The following is a 17,550-nucleotide window of genomic DNA, read 5'->3' as shown; positions in this document are numbered from 1 at the left end:
CCTCATATCATTGTCAGAGTGGCAGCTTAGCAAATGGAGATGAGTTTCTGACCCACACAGGCAAAGGTCATAGGGACTTTCTCTGCCAAGTGTCTTTACTTCGTCTCCTCCTCCAGGGCACAGCAGGCAACCTCTTCAGCAAATTAAAACCTGTGTGGCTCACAGCCTTCCTGCAGACTGGCCTAGCCCTGTCCGTGAATGTCTGTTGTTTCTCGGACATTTTTTAGCTGTTTAAAGTCAGACACATCCCAAGCAGATAGGCCTGTCCTCTTGGAACCATCCAATGTCTCTGTGACATTGTGGGATGGAGTGTGTCAGTCTCAAATTGCATAAATAGAACCCCCCCTTTTTTTCTTTCCTCCCTCCTTCTCAAGTTCTCACTACAGTGCTCAGACTGGTCTCAAACTCTCAGTCCTTCTGCCTCAGCCTCCCAAGTCACTGGGGTTATAGGCCTTCATCAGCACACCAAACCTACCTTGTTCTTTTCCTATTGATCATCACGATCTCCTTTTTTAGAAATGGCTTTATATGTATCACTTTTTGTGGGGTATGTGGACTTAGCCTTTGCCTGCAGATAATAGACTCAGCTCTTGATGGTAACAGGGCTCCTTGCACATTCCCAAGCCTTGTGTCTTCCTTGCACACTCCCCCATAGACTGCCGCTAGAATCAGAGGACATGCACAACATTTCTTGAAAGATAGTACTAGATAGTACTAGATACTAGTGGTAAATGTCATAATATATAGTCTTATGCAAACTTGGCCCCATCCTAACTTCTCCTCTGAAAAGCAAGATTAAATTGCCGAGTACAAATTTATAATCCAGGCACTTGGAAAGCTGATGTGGGAGAATTGTGAGTTTGACTTCAACCTGGGCTACAAAATGAGGCCATATCTAAAAGAAAGAAAGGGATCTGGGTAGATGACTTGGCAGATAAAGCGTTTGCAAGCATGAGGACAGAGTTCAGACCCACAACCAGACAGTGCAGCACAAGTATGATGTATAGATGTTTAATCTCTGTGCACCTACAGTGAGGATTGCCCGGAAGCTTGAGAGCCAGCTAGCCTGGCAAACAAGACAATGAACAGCAGAGATGACGCCACAAATAAGGTGGAAGGGGAGAACTGCGCTCGTTTTCCTCTGACCTCCACACGCATGCACACTGTGACGTGCATACCCACCCTCACACATATGAGCATGCACACACATCGCACACAGACAGAGGAGAGGCGAGAAGTAAAGACAAGAGGGAAGGAGAGGAGAGAAGGAGATTAGGGAAAGGAAGGAACAGTGAGTCTCGTGATGGTCTGATTGTATGTCTGCTCATGCCAGAACACTTGCTGTTTCAAGCATTTATTCCTCACTAGTGGTTGCCTTTTTAATCATTTAACACTAGATTTGCAGAAAGGTTGAAAGAATTGGAAAAAGGATTTCCACATATCATTTACCCAAGTTCACTAAATAGTAATGTTTTATGCCATTTTCACATTGGCCTCTCTCTCTCTCATGCATATCCACTTTTTCATTTTCTATTTAAACACCAGCTATGATGTCCTTTGAGCCCTCTGCATCTCAGGGCCTGCTTCCCAGAACAAGGACAGAATCTCATATGACAACACAAATTCTCATGTAGCAACAGCCCCATTATTAAGACTAGGAAATTAGGATTATGTGATCAACACAGCATATTCAGATTTCCCCAAATGTCCTTCATTAGAAAATTCCAGATAGCACAATTGTGCTTAGTTGTTAAATCTCTTTAGTCTATCTTTAAAAATTATATTTTATCTACTTTTTAATTTTTTATTAATTAATTTACTCATTTATTTATTTAAGAGAGAGATTGGGAGAGGCGAAGAGTCAGAGAGAATGGGCACACCAGAGCCTCCAGCCACATGCACCACCTTGTGCATCTGGTTTACATGGGCACTGGGGAGTTGAATCTGGGTCCTTAGGTTTCACAGGCAAGAGTCTTAACCACTAAGCCATCTCTCCAGCCCAAGAAACAACTTCAGATTAAAAGACCAAAGAGGGGCTGGAAGCCCTGGTGCACCCATTCTCTCTTTCTCTCTCTCTCTCTCTCTCTCTCTCCCTGGCTTTTTTTGCTGCTGTTGTTCATTTTTATTTATTTATTTGAGAGTGACAGAGAGAGAACAAGACAGAGAGAGAGAGAGAATGGGCACGCCAGAGCTTCCAGCCACTGGTAATGAATTCCAGATGAGTGCGCCCCCTTGTGCATCTGGCTAATGTGGGTCTTGGGGAATCAACCCTCGAACCGGGATCCTTAGGCTTCACAGGCAAGCACTTAACGGCTAAGACATCTTTTCAACCCTCTCCCTGCCTTTATCTATCTATCTATCATCTTATCTACCTGCCTCTTTTTCTCTCTTAAATAAATAAATAAAAATAAATTTTAAAGATGTTTAAGTTGCTCCTTAATGTATTTTTGTGTTTTATGGCATTGGTATGTTTCAAGGGGATAGGCCAGTGATTTTTCCAGGGAGTCCGGCAGCTTGAACTTACCCAATGTTTCCCCAGGCCTAGTTCAGAAGCTCTGCTGAGGGAGCCGCGTCCTCCTCGGGGCCCTGTGTCAGAGGCACCAGCATGCATCCATCACATGCTGGCCAGTTAGTTAGCAGCCTGTGTGCCTCCTCTCTTCTCTGCAAAGCTGCTGGTCCACTTACGTTTCATAAGCATCTGTGGAGAGACACTGTGGGTCCGTGCAAGCTCCTGTTGCTCCCCAACTTCTAAATTTTTTTGTTTATTTTATTTATTTGAGAGTGACAGACAGAGAGAGAAAGAGGCAGATAGAGAGAAAGAGAGAGAGAATGGGCGCACCAGGGCCTCCAGCCACTGCAAACAAACTCCAGACGCGTGCGCCCCCTTGTACATCTGGCTAACGTGGGTCCTGGGGAGTCTGGCCTCGAACCAGGGTCCTTAGGCGTCACAGGCAAGTGCTTAACTGCTAAGCCATCTCTCCAGCCCATTTTTTAAATTTTTTTTGTTTATTTTATTTAGCTCTCCAACTTCTACTTCAGGAGTGTAACGTCCTCACTGGGTCTGGCTGGTGTGCTTCACAAAGGCTACTTAATTCTGTCATTCTCTTCATCTTTGCTGTTCCTGTAGCAATAGGGAACTTTCCCTTCTTCCCACTTCAGCTATCGTAGATTCCTGGGCCCCATTAAATGTATTACAGTCTTTCAATGTTATTATTTTATTGTGCTCAAATTCTCCTAGGTGTGGCCTGTGGAAGTCCCCCCGCCACCCTCCACCCCATCAGAGGGCTCATAGTAAGCTTGACACTTGTGTTAACTGGCAGTGGATGCAGGTGAGGTCACTACAGTTGTAGTTAAGGGTCACCATGTCACAATCAGATGTCACAAGACGGAGGAGGCCTTGCTTTGAGCTGTAGATTGAACTTGTCCATCCTTCTGCTTGACACTGATTTTCAGTTGTGTTTCTGTATTTGACATTCGTTTTATTTTTTTTTTTTTTGGAAAAGGAGATTATTAGCCTCATAATATTTATTTTCCTATTTTAAAAGATATATTCCTAATGAAAACTTGGCTGTACACACAAACTTACATACATATACACATAATTTTCCCTCTCTCCTTCTTCTCTCTCTCTTTCTTTTTGATTCCCAAATCCTGTTCTTTTATTTTACTTTGAATCTCACTAAGTTATCCAGGCTGGCGTGGATCTCATCGGTAGGTCAGGCAGACCTTGCACTTTCACATAGACCACCTCAGCTTCTCAGGTAGCTATACCACTAGGTCTAACTTAGTTGTCTAATTTCTTCAGTCTTTTTCTTTACGTTCATGTATATCTTTAAGTTTGTATGCTTCAATGTTATCCCTTAGGAAAAATCAGAATTATGCATATGCCTATAAACTGAAAAGTATTCACCAAAATGTTTATAGTATTTGGGTAAGATTTATTTTTAAACTGTCTATCTAATCGCTCTGTTTTTATTTTTCCCTTCTGCAAAATTATATAATCTTTGTAACCAAAAACATATACTACTACTTTAGTACACTAAACATACTGGTTTGGAAAGTCAGACACACACATCTGCTTATTTCTTAACTTATTTTCTGCAAACAAAAAATATATTTTGTGCATGTAAAAGTATTGCACTGAAGGCTTGGAACATTTTAGTGCTCTTGTCTACACCAGCAGAGCATTTGATAGGAAAGCAGTACTATTTCTCCTGTCCTGAGCTGCACACCACTGCCCTTGCACACACCTAACAGACAGCATTGTGACCTTGCACCGTTTTCTGTTGTGGCACATTCGACCCACTTTTAGTGAGCGGTTCAGTGACAGCAAGTACATTCCCATTGCTCTATCACCACCACCTGTCCTCACTGCCCTCTGAAATCCTCCCACTACCCTTCCCGCACCCCGACAGCCTCCAGTCCCCATCTCTCTCTATGCATTTGACAACTCTCAAACTCTTAGAAGTAAGTGGTCTATCAAGTTTAGGCATGGAAAAGTGAACTTCATGTCCTTCCACTACAAAATCACCCTAGGGAAGCAGCTGAACTGTGAAGCGCAATGCTGAGCTGGTATCATACGAATGAGAAAGTTCCAGAGGAAAGCACTGAACCTCACACTCTGCTTGCTTCCCCAGGACCAGTTCACCTGATCCCTTCTCTGTGCTGTGAGGACACCTGCATCCCTGCCCGGACTACCCTTGGCTGTGGGCTGAGGCCTACAGCAACCCTTCAGGACAGGTAACTGGACCCTTGTGAAGACAGGCATCCACTGATTTCGTGTTAAACTATAGAGATGCTGCTTTCAAAATGTTACTAATAACAGTCTCAGAATCTGGGTGGAGAGATCCTCTGGTAGGAATTGCATATGTCTCCCAAGATTGCTAATGTAGAATAGAACATTTTATATACTTTTTTCTCCATCTACTTTATTTTTGCCTTATATTCAATGACATTTCTGTCATCTCTAAGTAACCTTTCACATGTCACATTCTGGTGACATACTGCTGTAGAATCTTAGAACCTTCTAGAAAACTCAGCTAAGATCTAGGAACGTGCAGGTATCAGATGTTAGATATGCTTATGCTTATCAGAAATAGGTAAAATTAGCTTTCAGTCAATGGAGAAGTTTGACTTCCTATCCTGAGACAAATTGATGTCAATAAAGAGCACTAGCATTTTGACAGTATTAGAATTTCATCCCTAAGCCTGGAAGCTGTCCTTTGTAGTAGTGGTTTTCATCACCACAGTGTACTTACATGTCTTTGGAACGTGTGTTCAGAAACGCAGCTCCAGTGGGAGACATGGTTCCAGCTTTCTTTGGGTCCCTTTCACGGTCCGTCTGTGGCGAGTTCTCCGATGCCTGGCCTCTGATACCGAATCCCGCAGGTGGTGACGACATCTCTTTTTGTGACTCTTATCCTGAACTCACTGGAGAAGATATTAATTCCCTCAGTCCTGAAAATGAAGGCTCAATATCTCAGGATTTCACTGGTGGTCAGGATTTGGCTGCTACAGCTGTTCTGGCTCCTTCTGGCAACTTCACAGAAACTGCTGACTCATCGAGCTATGGGGATCCGGTGAGGGAACCGAGTCTAACTCAGGATGCTCAAAGGACTCCAAGCCAGCGAGGTCAGGAGGGTGGCGATGCCTTGAACCCAACCATTCCCTCCTCCCTCCAGGTAAGACACTGACAGATCTGCCAGAGTTTGGCATTGGTCTGTCTTAGGCCAGAGGGAGCCGAGCTCTGTCCCACTGTGAAACCTGGGGAGACTGATAAGGGTAGCCATCATTCATCTATCGTTCCTTGCAGAAGAATGTTTTAAAGGACGTTTTAAGAGTCTTTTTTTTTTTTAACCCCAGCAGCGTGACCATCCCTGAGCTTTTTCATGGGTGCTTGCTAACAAGCTTGGGTCTGTGCTTGCCCAGCCAGCGTCGTAGCTACCAGAGCTGTCTCCCCAGTTCCTCACTCATCTGCTTCAGTCTGACCGCTCAGCTCGCGTGCATCCCTGACTGACAGCTGGGCTAGTAATGGCATTTTGGCGGCCATTCCTGACCCACTGCTTCCTTGGGAGATCTTACGCTCAGAACTTCAGTGCACTTACCTCTTCGCCTGGTTAGGAGCAGTGATGAGTGCAGAGAAGCTGGGATGCCCGCAGGCCACAAAGTTGGCACCAGGGAAGTTACTAGGAGAATGGGCACTGCCCTGCTTTCTCCTATAGGCCATCTTACCCATGAACATCTCCTTACATGGACCTGTAGACCTTGCTAGCATGAGTTCAGGGACAAACTCCTGGAGTACAAAAGAGCAGAGGCCCAGAGGCCACAGGACCACACCCGACACAGCTGGTCTCACTCTCTCTAGGGCATGACCCTTCCCAGAGCACCGGGTGCCAAACTAGCATAAAGACTATGCATGCTCCTGAGAGGGGCCTCGACTTCCAGGGTGTCACTCACATAGCCTGAAGTTAGAGTGTTATATGCAGGGTTCTTTTTATAACCAGTCTCAAGGTCATAGGTCACACATTGATGTAAATCCTCCATGCTTTTTTTTTTTAACTACAAAGAAATTTTCTAGAGAATTTATGTAGAGAATTCTGTAAGCAAAACATTTGTTGACCTTGGAAGAAGAAAGTGTTGGTTTTGGTTTCCAAATGGGGGAAATGGAGAAGAAATAAGTGAAGGGAGGAAAAATAAACAAATTTGACAGCAAAAAAAAAAAGCATAAACTAGGGGCTAGGAAGATGGCTCAGTTCGTAAAGTGTTTGCCACAAAAACATGAGGGCCTGAGTTCAGATCCCTAGCAACCTACATAAAAACCAGGCATGGCAATGCACCCCTGTAATCTCAGTGCTGGGAGGTAGAGAAAGGGGATCCCTGGGGCTTGCTGGTAGCTAGTCTAGCCGAATTGGTGTACCCCAGGTTCAGTGAGAACGCTTGTTTCTAAACATAAGGAGGGCGGGGAGCAGGGCACCGGCAAGAGAACAGGAGAGGGGACTAAGATGCCCATACAGTATATACAAGTACGAAAAGTTCATAATGAAAGTCATTGTTTGTGTAATGAATATATGCTAATAAAAAGTAAATTAAAAATAAGAGGGTCAGCACTCAGGAGGCAGAGGTAGGAGGATCACCATGAGTTCGAGGCCACCCTGAGACTACATAGTGAGTTCCAGGTCAGCCTGGGCTACAGTGAGACCCTATCAACATAAATAATAATAAGAGGAAGAATAAGATGAAGAGCAACGAAGGACAATGTGGACCTCTACACACACACACATACACACATACTTACAAACAAAAATGCATAAACTATATATCTAAGCTATTTTGTAGCTAGAAAAGAATGTTCGCTGATCCTATTTATAGCTATCCCATAATTTTCATAATTCATTCTTTACCATGGGAAGGGCCGGGCGGAACCTCTAAGCACTGTTAGCGCAGTGTGCCTGCAAAAATTAGAAACAAGGCAGGCAGGTGATGCACACCTGTAATGCCAGCACTCAGGAGGCTGAGGCAGAAGGATCCTCATGAGTTCAAGGCCATCCTGGGATACATAGTGAGTTCAAGGCTAGCCTGAGCTACATAGCAAGACCTTATCTTTTTAAAAGGCAAGAAAATAAAATAAATGTTAAAGAATTTGATTTCAATAGCTTGCTATTAGAATCAAAGCATAGGGCGTGTAAGTTTTTTCGTACTCAGTTTGGGGAGGCATCATATTCCTGCCTGGGGAGCAGCCACAACCATTCGTCACTGAAGTCTGTTTGGTGTGAGGCTGCAGTATCTGAAGAATGATGCATTTGTTTTCACAACCTCAATTTTTACACAGTAGTTTTCTTGTGGGTGGTTCAGGACCACCCGGGGTCAGAAGGTGATACAGTTTAGGATGAATAGACAAGAGTGAGAGCCACCTTTAGTCTCTGAGTCCATTTAAATCACCATCTCTGTAGAAGGGAAGGGAACCAAGGGCTATTGGGAAGAAGGAAGTTAGCCTGTGTACTTACACAGCAAGCTTGCTTGGTATTATTTTTTAAAGCATCATTTAAATATCAACATAAACGAACAGAAAGTTAGAAAGATCTGAGAGGGCCAGGTTCCCATTTTCCAGTCTGTTGAAATCTGCTCTTTCCATATTGGGAAAATGAGCATAAATTACTTCCTGCAGTAGTGTTAATGTGGTTAGTTTTACAGCATCAATTGATCACAATATTTGATTAAAAAAAAAACATTCCCCAGTATTCAGTCTTCAGAAGGTTTTATCTCTAGATAATTTCATTATCTAGAAAAAAATCTCTATAAGCTTATCTTTTTAAAATTTGTGTATTTATTTATTTAACAGAGAGAGGGAGACAAAAGACACAGAGCCGGGCGTGGTGGCGCACGCCTTTAATCCCAGCACTCGGGAGGCAGAGGTAGGAGGATCGCCATGAGTTCAAGGCCACCCTGAGACTACAGAGTTAATTCCAGGTCAGCCTGGACCAGAGTGAGACCCTACCTCGAAAAAAAAAAAAGACACACAGAGAGAGAGAGAGAGAGAGAATGGACATGTCAGAATCTCTTGCCATAGCCAATGAACTCCAGATGCATATGCCACTGTGTGCATCTGGTTTTTCATGAGTACTGGGGAATCGAACCCAGGTTGCCAAGCTTTGCAAGAAAGCACCTTTAACCACTGAACAATCTCCCTATAAGCTTACCTTTGCTGCCAGTGTGAACTGGTGGCAAACACGGTGCTGAAGGAAACCTTACTTGAAGCCAAGGTTCTAGGGTTGCTCAGTTGGCAGTGATCGGCTCCATCCTGAGGTGGGGTTGGTGCTTTTATGGTAAGGATGTGTCAGGTGGCTGCCCTTCGCCAAAGTGTTTATTTCAAGAAGCCTGTGACTGTTCAGGAAGTCACCAAAGGCATCACAGCCCCTAACTTATCAACTACTCTGGTGGTTGAGTGGGCGATTGAAGGCCCGTGACGGAGTTGGAAGATGAAGCATGGTGCTGTTTCTCAGTCACCTTTGTTCCTTGAAGGGACTTGAATGGCCCTGAAGTCTTTACCTTCCTAATCAGTGAGAGAATTGTGACTACTATGGGTTACATTGTGATCTTTTATAGTAATCTTGCCTCATACTGAGTGACTGAGTTGTTAGGAAAGCCTGTTTTTCTCAGAAGACAAGACACCCGGGGTATTTGAGTACTGTAGATACTGTTAATAGTTGTGCATGATTTTCACAATGGAAATCTAGCAGCTTTAACTTGTAAGGAACCATTTGTTAAGCTTTCTTCTGTTGCTATTTCAGGAAGCTTGAGGACCCGTCTTCCTGCAGTGGAAGTGTGGGTCTGGACCCCACTGTGTGAGGCTTATGAACTGAGCAGTCTGGGCCGTGTAGGGGAGAAACTAATTCTGAACCAAACGGACGGCATTTTACAACCTTTCAACCAGTTGCTTCTGAGCCAGACCGGCTGTGAGCTGGAACCTCACCAAGAAGCAAGAAAGACTCTAGATGGCCTCACGTCTCCCTACGCAAGAAGCTTCTTGGCAAGGGCAACTTGAAGGACTGACGGGATGGAGTGAGGCTCAGTGATCACGGGCACGCCGTGGGACCTGGTGTGCCTCCTGCTTGTTTCCATGGTGATGTGGTTTCACAAGCCCCTTGATCCAGAGCATAAACTTTCATTGACATTTTCTTTAGAGCTCGTTATTCCACTAAAAAGCCATGACCAGATTCCTCATTTTAGGTGGTGTGTTCAGAAGGCTTGGAGATTTCTGTTGAAGCAGGTCACTTCAGCCAAAATGGGTTCCCTTCTGGAGTTAGAAGTGACCTCACAGCCCTGCCCAAACTTTGGTTTGTTAGATGAAGTCAACTGACTTACCCAGTTACCAGCAGCTATTCCAGAACCTGCGCTGCTAGCCACAGCTCTACTTCATGAACACGTGACATTGCAGACAGGACAGGGGACCCAGGCTGGGGAATGTGGGAAGGAGCGCGGGGTACTGGTGGCCCTGCCGTGGAAACCACAAGACACATGCGCCGAGACTTTGGCACACAGGTTAGCATCCTGATGTTAAAATAAGTTGTTACAGAAGCAGTTGCTACATCTGACCTGTGCCTGAGCTTACAGGCTCCATGTCTTTTTATAGAGAAAATATTTATAAATATTGTGATGTGTGATCGTCAGTGTAGCTTATCCTAAAGGCATCGGGCACACCGGGTTCCTAACTACTGCAAAGGTCTTCAGTGAGAATTCACTGCATACTAGAACCAAGAGAAAAAGCAAATGACAAGCCTTGCTTGGGAGAACAGTCCATAACTGGTACCATAAAGTTTAACCAGCACACTGTAGTATTCCCGCTAGTAACAGTCCTGCGTGAGCCTCGTTCTCTGATGTGAGGGTGCCGAGTTCTATTAAGGTGCTCCATCTTCTCCCACAATGTTACTGTCCCACTAGAAGTGTCTCTAAGGCTAAGGAGGAACTGGGCCCAGCTCAACATGAAGCAGGGGCAGCTAATTTGCCTTAATCTTTTGCCCTAGGACTTGAGCAGGATTTATTTTGTTTCCTGTTTGAACCTACATGGTCAAATCTGGCCTGTTTTCTTCCTTTTACTCTGTCACGTTTACATTTAAACAACAGAGACACCTTCATCCATCAGTGTGATAGAGTGTACTGAGTTTTTATATTGCCCTGTCTAAACTGGCATAACTGGCATAAACCTAACACTTCAACCTTAGCAGTCTTTCCAAGGACATTTTTTTGTTGTTGTTTACTTATTTCTCTATGGTTTCCTCTCCTGGCAGTAACAGAACTTGAAAGAGTGCTCTTCTGTGTGGCCTTTTCTCTATTCATAATTGTAGCTGACATGTGTCCACCAGTATGTCTGAATCTAGCTAGCATCTCTCATGACTTTACATCCTTTACCTGGAATAGAAAATTTGTTTCCCATGGTAACTCACATCTGTTGTCATGTCTACCCTATGCTTGGTCATACCTGGTTGGCTTTTTTTTTTTTCTGTTTTGTTCCCTGTTTTTAAAGCTTAAACCAGTGATTCCTAAACTTAGGTAGTCCTCCACTCTTAGGAGAATTGCTTTAGGAAACTCATAAAAGATTTAACCACAAGACGTCTCTGAGAATACAAGTTGATTTTCCCTGAGTGGTCTCATTGTGCTCCACATATGGACCAGTGCTTGCCTGATCGTCTCTGTTATGACACATGGGCTGATCAAAGTCGGCGGGGTTGTGTTCCTTTGTGTAACCTGAATATATTTTCCATATGTCTGGTCCCAGTGCACTTCAAAGACAGACACTGGCTGAAGAAAGCCAGACTGATGGAAGTGAGACTTTGGCCTCAAATTCTGAAATATCACTTTTGATCAGTAGAGAAATGCTTGGGGTTGAAAATTGATTTCACTTGATATTGCTTTAGAATAACTTTGGGCTCTTTTTGCCAGCATGCAGACATCTTACCACCAGCCACTCTAGAGATTTACAGAACTGTTTTATATTTTACAATTTTCGTAAACACTCAAGAGAAAAAGGCAACTTGCATTTGACATTGTTGGGACATCCTAGAAGGCTCCAGAGCAGCTGGAGCTCTGATGGCAAGAAAGCTGTACCAAGAAGCCCGAGTGGCCCAGGGGCGCCATGCCACAGATGCTCATTGACACAAAAGAGACATGGATTTCAAAAGGAACCAAGTCATGCATTTTCTAATTTTGAGTATAATGGACTATATTTTGAAATGTAGATTTTCTACCTTGAAGTGTTAATGTTGCTATTATGTAGTTTAAGCACTGTTGTCCATGCTAGGAAAAAGAAAAACAGAAAAGGAAAGGGAAAAAAATTACTGCTATAAGATAGAGTGAGTCAATTTAGACATCATTATCGCTGTTTTGCATACTGAAATTTATAAATTTGTAAATTACTGTTTTCCTATACAAATAGCTTTGTAATACTTTTTAAAAGTTTGTGAATAAAACTGTACATGTTATTCTTATTTACGTGTCAGGTGAAAATGATCTCGAGGGGGTGGCTGTTGTAGTGCATAGCCATTGTGTCGCACTCAGTCATTATTAGAATCTCACGCACTGTGTCATACAGTCATTGTGAATATCACACCCAGCAACTGTCATCTGTGGTCATGAGTGTTACACATAGTTATCATCACATGTCAATAGGTCACATACAGCTATTGCGTGACACAGTATTTGTATCACATAGTCATGTGACTGCCAAACAGTCATTGTGCCACACACCGTCATTGTGTCAAACACAGTTATACTGTGAGTGTCACATGTCATTGTGAGTGTCATACCACGTCTAGCTCCTTTGGACAGAGCCTATCTGCAGGCCACACACCAGGACAGTGATTTGAAATCCTTACTGTTGAGCAGGTCGTGTTGCTGAGAGATGTTGGAATTACCTTGAGATGTTTGGTTATCAAGACTTTCTCACGAGCTAGGTATGGTGACTCACTCCTATAATCCAGCACACAGGACACTGAGATAGGATTGTTATAAGTTTGAGGCCAGCTTGGACTAGAGAATGAGTTCCAGTTCTGCCTGGGCTAGGGTGAGAAACTACCTCAAAAAAAAATTGGGGGATAAAGATATGACTTTAAGCAGTTAAGGTGCTTGCCTGCAAAGCCAAATGACCCAGGTTCAATTCCTCAGTATCCACATAAGCCAGATGCACAAGGTGGCACATATGTCTCAAGTTTTTTGGCAGCAGCTGGAGGCCCTGGCATGCCCATTCATTCTTTCTCTCTGCCTGTCTCTCTGTCCTTACAAATAAGTAAACAAAAATATGTAAAAAAAAAAAAAAAAAAAAAAAGAAAGAAAGAAAACTTAATCACTCTGGGCTGAAGAGATGGCTAAGTGGTTAAGTGCTTGCCTGTGAAGCCTAAGGACCCCGGTTCAAGGCCTGATTTCCCCAGACCCACATCAGCTAGATGCACAAGTGGGCGCATGCATCTGGAGTTCGTTTGCAATGGTTGGAGGCCCTGGTGTGCCCATTCTCTCTCTATCTGCCTCTTTCTCTCTGTCGCTGTCAAATAAATAAATTTTAAAAAATGAAAAAAAATCTTTATCACCCCATTTTTCATCTCATAACACAAGAAGGAATGCATGAAACAAACATGGTTTGTCCCTCTACACCTTTATGAAGGTCCATGGGGTATAACCTGCCAAACAATGGACTATAAGACAGACAGATGGACAAGTGTGTGCAGAGTAGAAGTTGTCCCCAAAGGAATCCCTTTTTAATTGTTTTTAATCCCTCAATGTGCCTGCCTTGTTTACCAATTTCAAGACAGAAGTTTACATTTCCTGAGATTTTTTTTAACTTTAGCATGACAAGCATGCGTGTTCAGCACGTCCATCTCTGGTGTTAAGTGGCATTGGATTCCATGAGGAAAGAACAGCGGTTTATTTTCTTTCCCACACTCCAGCTCCTGGTCTATGGAGACTTTCCTGGCATTGGGCAGGGGGTGTAAACCATAAGTTCATCAGATCACTGAAAAACAGAACTCAAGTTTCTGAGGCTCTCACAGAAGGGCTGCCGTGTTCTGTAGGAATACCAACCACCACCTGTGTTCATTATTACCCCCATTATGAAGGTCTTACACTTAAGTTTGTCCCATTTTAGCCTGTGAAAGTGTCTGATGTTTCAAAAAGCAGTCTGGCACCAATGACACCTGGCTTTCAACTTGATGGGTGTTGCAGTCAGGTTCTCATTGCTGGTAGAAATCACCCAACCAAGAGCAGCCTATGGGAAAAAGAGGTTTATTTTGGCTTGCAGGCTCAAGAGGAAGCTCCATGATGTCAGGGGAAAATGATGGCATGAGCAGAGGGTGGACATTACCTCCTGGCCCACATAAAGTGGACAATAGCAACAGGGGAGTATGCCAAACACTGGCATGGGAAAACTGGCTATAACACCCATAAGCCCACCCCCAACAATACACTGCCTCCAGGAGGTGTTAATTCCCAAGTCTTCATCAGCTGGGACCCTATCATTCAGAACACTTGAGTTTATGGGGGACACCTGAATCAAACCACCACATTCCTTCCCTGGTCCCTGTAAACTGATAACCATACATGATGTAAAATGCAATGCATTTATCCAACTTTAAAAGTCTCCATAGTTTTTATCAATTCCAGTGATGTTCATACATCCCCATAGTCCAAGATCTTTTAACTGAGTCATAATACCAAAACATAACCTCAAAAAAACCCATAATGGCACAAAATAAATATTCATACTGCAAAAGATGGCATTGGGCATAGCAAAGAAATACTTAAGCAATAGATGCTTTAAACAGGGCAAACACCAAATTCTGTAGCTCCAAGTCCAACAACTCTAGCCAATGACAAATCTCCAAATCCGTTAACTCTAACTAGCAACAAGTCTGGATTTCCAATTTCGCCCCTCCAGCGAGGCTACTTACAGTCCTGGAAAACTTCATCGGGGCCAGCAGCTCCTTAGCAGCCATCTCATGGTCCTGGCATCTCCACTGGGTCTCCACTGCAATCCACAGTTCATCCTCATGGCCCCATGGGGTCTCCATGTAGGCATCCAGCAAACCTGCTTTACACTGCCCATGGCCATTCCCAAAACACAACACCATGTTGCAAACTCAATGACCCTCTTTCCAGCATTTCTTATACTCCACAATACCAGGTAGGGTGCCAATTTATTAATCCGTGTGGGGGGTGGGTCAAGCAGGCTTTAATGAACAGGACTCCTTGAGCACTCAGGCCCCTTCAAAAGAGTCTACATTCTTCCTGTTGCCCAGTGCAGGTCAGCTGGCTCAATCTCAAAGGTTATAATCGCTCAATTGCAGCTGAACAAGCAGCAGTTCACACAAAGATTTTTTTTTTTTTGTAGTCAGTGAATACAGTTAAGGTGGTACCACTGTTAGCTTCCTCCCTGTCCTCGCCCCTCTGCAGGGACCATCCTTGTTGGGGTATATGGGTCATGAATTGGGGGATTAGCCTTTAGTTTGGGGTAGGAGGAAATGTCTCTGAGTGTCATGACCCAACATGTGGCTCTGACATTCCTTCCACCCCCTCTTCCACAAATTTCCCTGAGCCATGTTGGGTTCACTTTAGGTCTCCCATGTTGACAAAGATTGTTTTTTCCCTGTGCCATATCCCTCTGCTGACAATAGTTCATTTCTACACAAAGCAACCCTGCACAAGTTCTCAGGACATGGGCATAACAGCAAGCCTCTTATACAAACTGCTAGCCCAGTCCAAGCAAAGCTCTTTCTCACCCTTATCAGCCAAACCTCACAGTCCATAGTTCTTATTGCATTCAGGTCTTTCAACTCTGACCAGACTAGTCCATCAAGTTGTACTTACAGCACTATAAGGTGTGTCTTAGGTCAAGGTTTCAAATTCTTCCACATTCCTCTTGAAAATCGGCTCCAAAAAGGTCAAAGTCACACAGCCAGGTGTCTAGCAGCAATCCTACTCCTCGGTACCACTTTACTGTTGCAATCCGGTTTGCATTGCTGGTAGAAATCACTCAACCAAGAGCAGCTTGTGGAAAAAAGGTTTATTTAGGCTTACAGGCTCAAGAGGAAGCTCCACGATGGCAGGGGAAAACAATGGCATGAGCAGAGGGTGGACATTATCCCCTGGCCAACATAAGGTAGACAATAGCAACAGGAGAGTGTGCCAAACACTGACATGGGGAAACTGGCTATAACACCCATAAGACCGCCCCCAACCATGCACTGCCTCCTGCAGATATTAATTCTTAAGTCTTCATCAGCTGGGACCCTAGCGTTCAGAACACCTAAGTTTATGAGGTACACCTGAATCAAACCACCACAATGGGATTAGGAATCACCATGGAAACAGATCTCTGGAAACGTCTGAGAGGGATCGTCTAGATGGGTTAATTGGAGTGGTAAGATCCCCCTAACTAGGCAGCAGTATCCTATAAACTAGGGTCCCACATTGATTAAAGGAGAAAGTAAGATTATGTGATGATGTGACACTGGTTGTCTGCTCCTATGTGCTTTCCCTGCCGCAATGGACATCCCTCAAAACTATGAGCCCACCTAGACTCCTTCCTTCCCTAAACCACTTCTAGTCAGACGCTTTGTCCCAGCACTGAGAAGGTAACAGATACAGCATCCAAGGAGGTGTGCAAGTAAAGCTTCAATTGATCACATCAATCATATTGAAATTCCACAGTGACCTAAGACCTGCCAGCTTTCAGTAAGTTCTTGTGTGTGGTCACACAGATGCAGTTATGTTGAGTCAAGTCAGCAGTGCTCTTAATTATGTCACATTTCAGCCACAGAAGGGTCCCAAGGCTTCTATTACAAGGACCGAGCTGGCCAGGTTCCAGCAGTTTCATAACCCTCCAGTGGCGTTTGAATTGCAATGATTTATGGTTGCTTTCAAACTAACCTTGCTAGGAAACAGGAATTTTTTTAAGCTTTCCGGCAAAAACCTTTTCTCTACAACCGTGAGTGGTCTTCTAAAGGAAGTTTCAGTTGTTAGTCAGTAAAGACATGATTCTTCCCCCATCAATCTTGGATTTTGTGTGTGTGTGAGTGTGCATGTCGATGTGTGCACATGCATGTGAAGACGAGAGGAAACTTTGAGTGTCCTCTGACTTGGGCACTGCCCACCTTTATTTTTGTTGTTGTTTGAAACAGGGTCTGTGTTTGGTCTGGAGCACACCATGCTGACAAGACAGGCTAAAAAGTGACAGTGAACCTAGGGACCCTGTCTCTGCCTCTCTAGTGCTGGGATCATGATGAACACACAAATACACCACCTCCACACCAGACTTTTTTTTTAAATAAGTAGAAACTTTGTATGGACCCATCATGTGTTGGTACCATCATTTCCCTCCTCTCTGTCCTCACTCCACTGAGGGCCCTCCTCAGTGGGATTTCTGGTATTCACCATGGGGTTGTGGGTTAGGTGTTGTGAGAGCAGCAGTCAGTCGTTGTGGGGGAGGGGTGGGAAAGGCTTCTGGACATCCCCCCCCCCACCCTCGCCCGCCATCCTGTGGTTCTTACAATCTTTCCACTCCCTCTTCCACAACATTTCCTGAGCTGTGATGGGTGTGTTTTAAATCTACTTTAGTGCTAAGCTCTCAGCAGCTTCTGGATTTGTGCTTTGGTGTGTTTTGAGGACATGTTTTGAGCGTCTGTCTCCATCACCCTGGCACAGGTTTTCAGACTTGCCACGGGAGCAGTGCACTTGCTCATCTCACCAATCCCTCTGCTTTCACCTGGGCCCTAGCTGATGTACAAGGGGTGGCCCATCTCATAATGGGGAGTCACCTCTCTTTTCTTGTCTTGTTGTTATATTTTGGTCATTCTTGGGTCTTTCTGCCTTCTGTAAATAAAAGAGATTCTCCAGTGAAGAGTGAGAGCAGCATAGGTTAAAAGGGATAAACACAGTTAACTAAGAGAGATTTTGATGGGTGTAACCTCTCTTTTGGCCAAAGACTAGAGGGAGCTTCTTGTTGGAGTCCATAATCATGGTCTCCATAGGATTCTGACTTGGCTCCCAGTTCCAGCTATGGGTTCCTTT

General features: G+C 44.1%; 1 protein-coding gene across 4 annotated transcripts in view; it reads left to right on the top strand.

Annotated features, from left to right (window-relative positions):
• The window catches only part of Tnfrsf19 (TNF receptor superfamily member 19), a 98,946-nt gene extending 86,965 nt beyond the window's left edge, over positions 1–11,981 (top strand). For all 4 annotated transcript variants that reach the window (XM_045154549.1, XM_045154548.1, XM_045154550.1 and 1 more), the window contains 3 exons: positions 4,638–4,740; positions 5,282–5,681; positions 9,288–11,981. In XM_045154549.1, the coding sequence (XP_045010484.1) occupies positions 4,638–4,740; positions 5,282–5,681; positions 9,288–9,296 (512 nt within the window). In that variant the 3' untranslated portion in view covers positions 9,297–11,981. The remainder of the gene's footprint in view (positions 1–4,637; positions 4,741–5,281; positions 5,682–9,287) is intronic.
• Positions 11,982–17,550: the final 5,569 nt, after the last annotated feature.

The sequence above is a fragment of the Jaculus jaculus genome, chromosome 7 (genome assembly GCF_020740685.1).
Source record: "Jaculus jaculus isolate mJacJac1 chromosome 7, mJacJac1.mat.Y.cur, whole genome shotgun sequence".
Taxonomy (NCBI): domain Eukaryota; kingdom Metazoa; phylum Chordata; class Mammalia; order Rodentia; family Dipodidae; genus Jaculus; species Jaculus jaculus.
The sequence above is the reverse complement of the archived record's forward strand: the minus strand, read 5'-3'. Positions and strand labels throughout refer to the sequence as shown.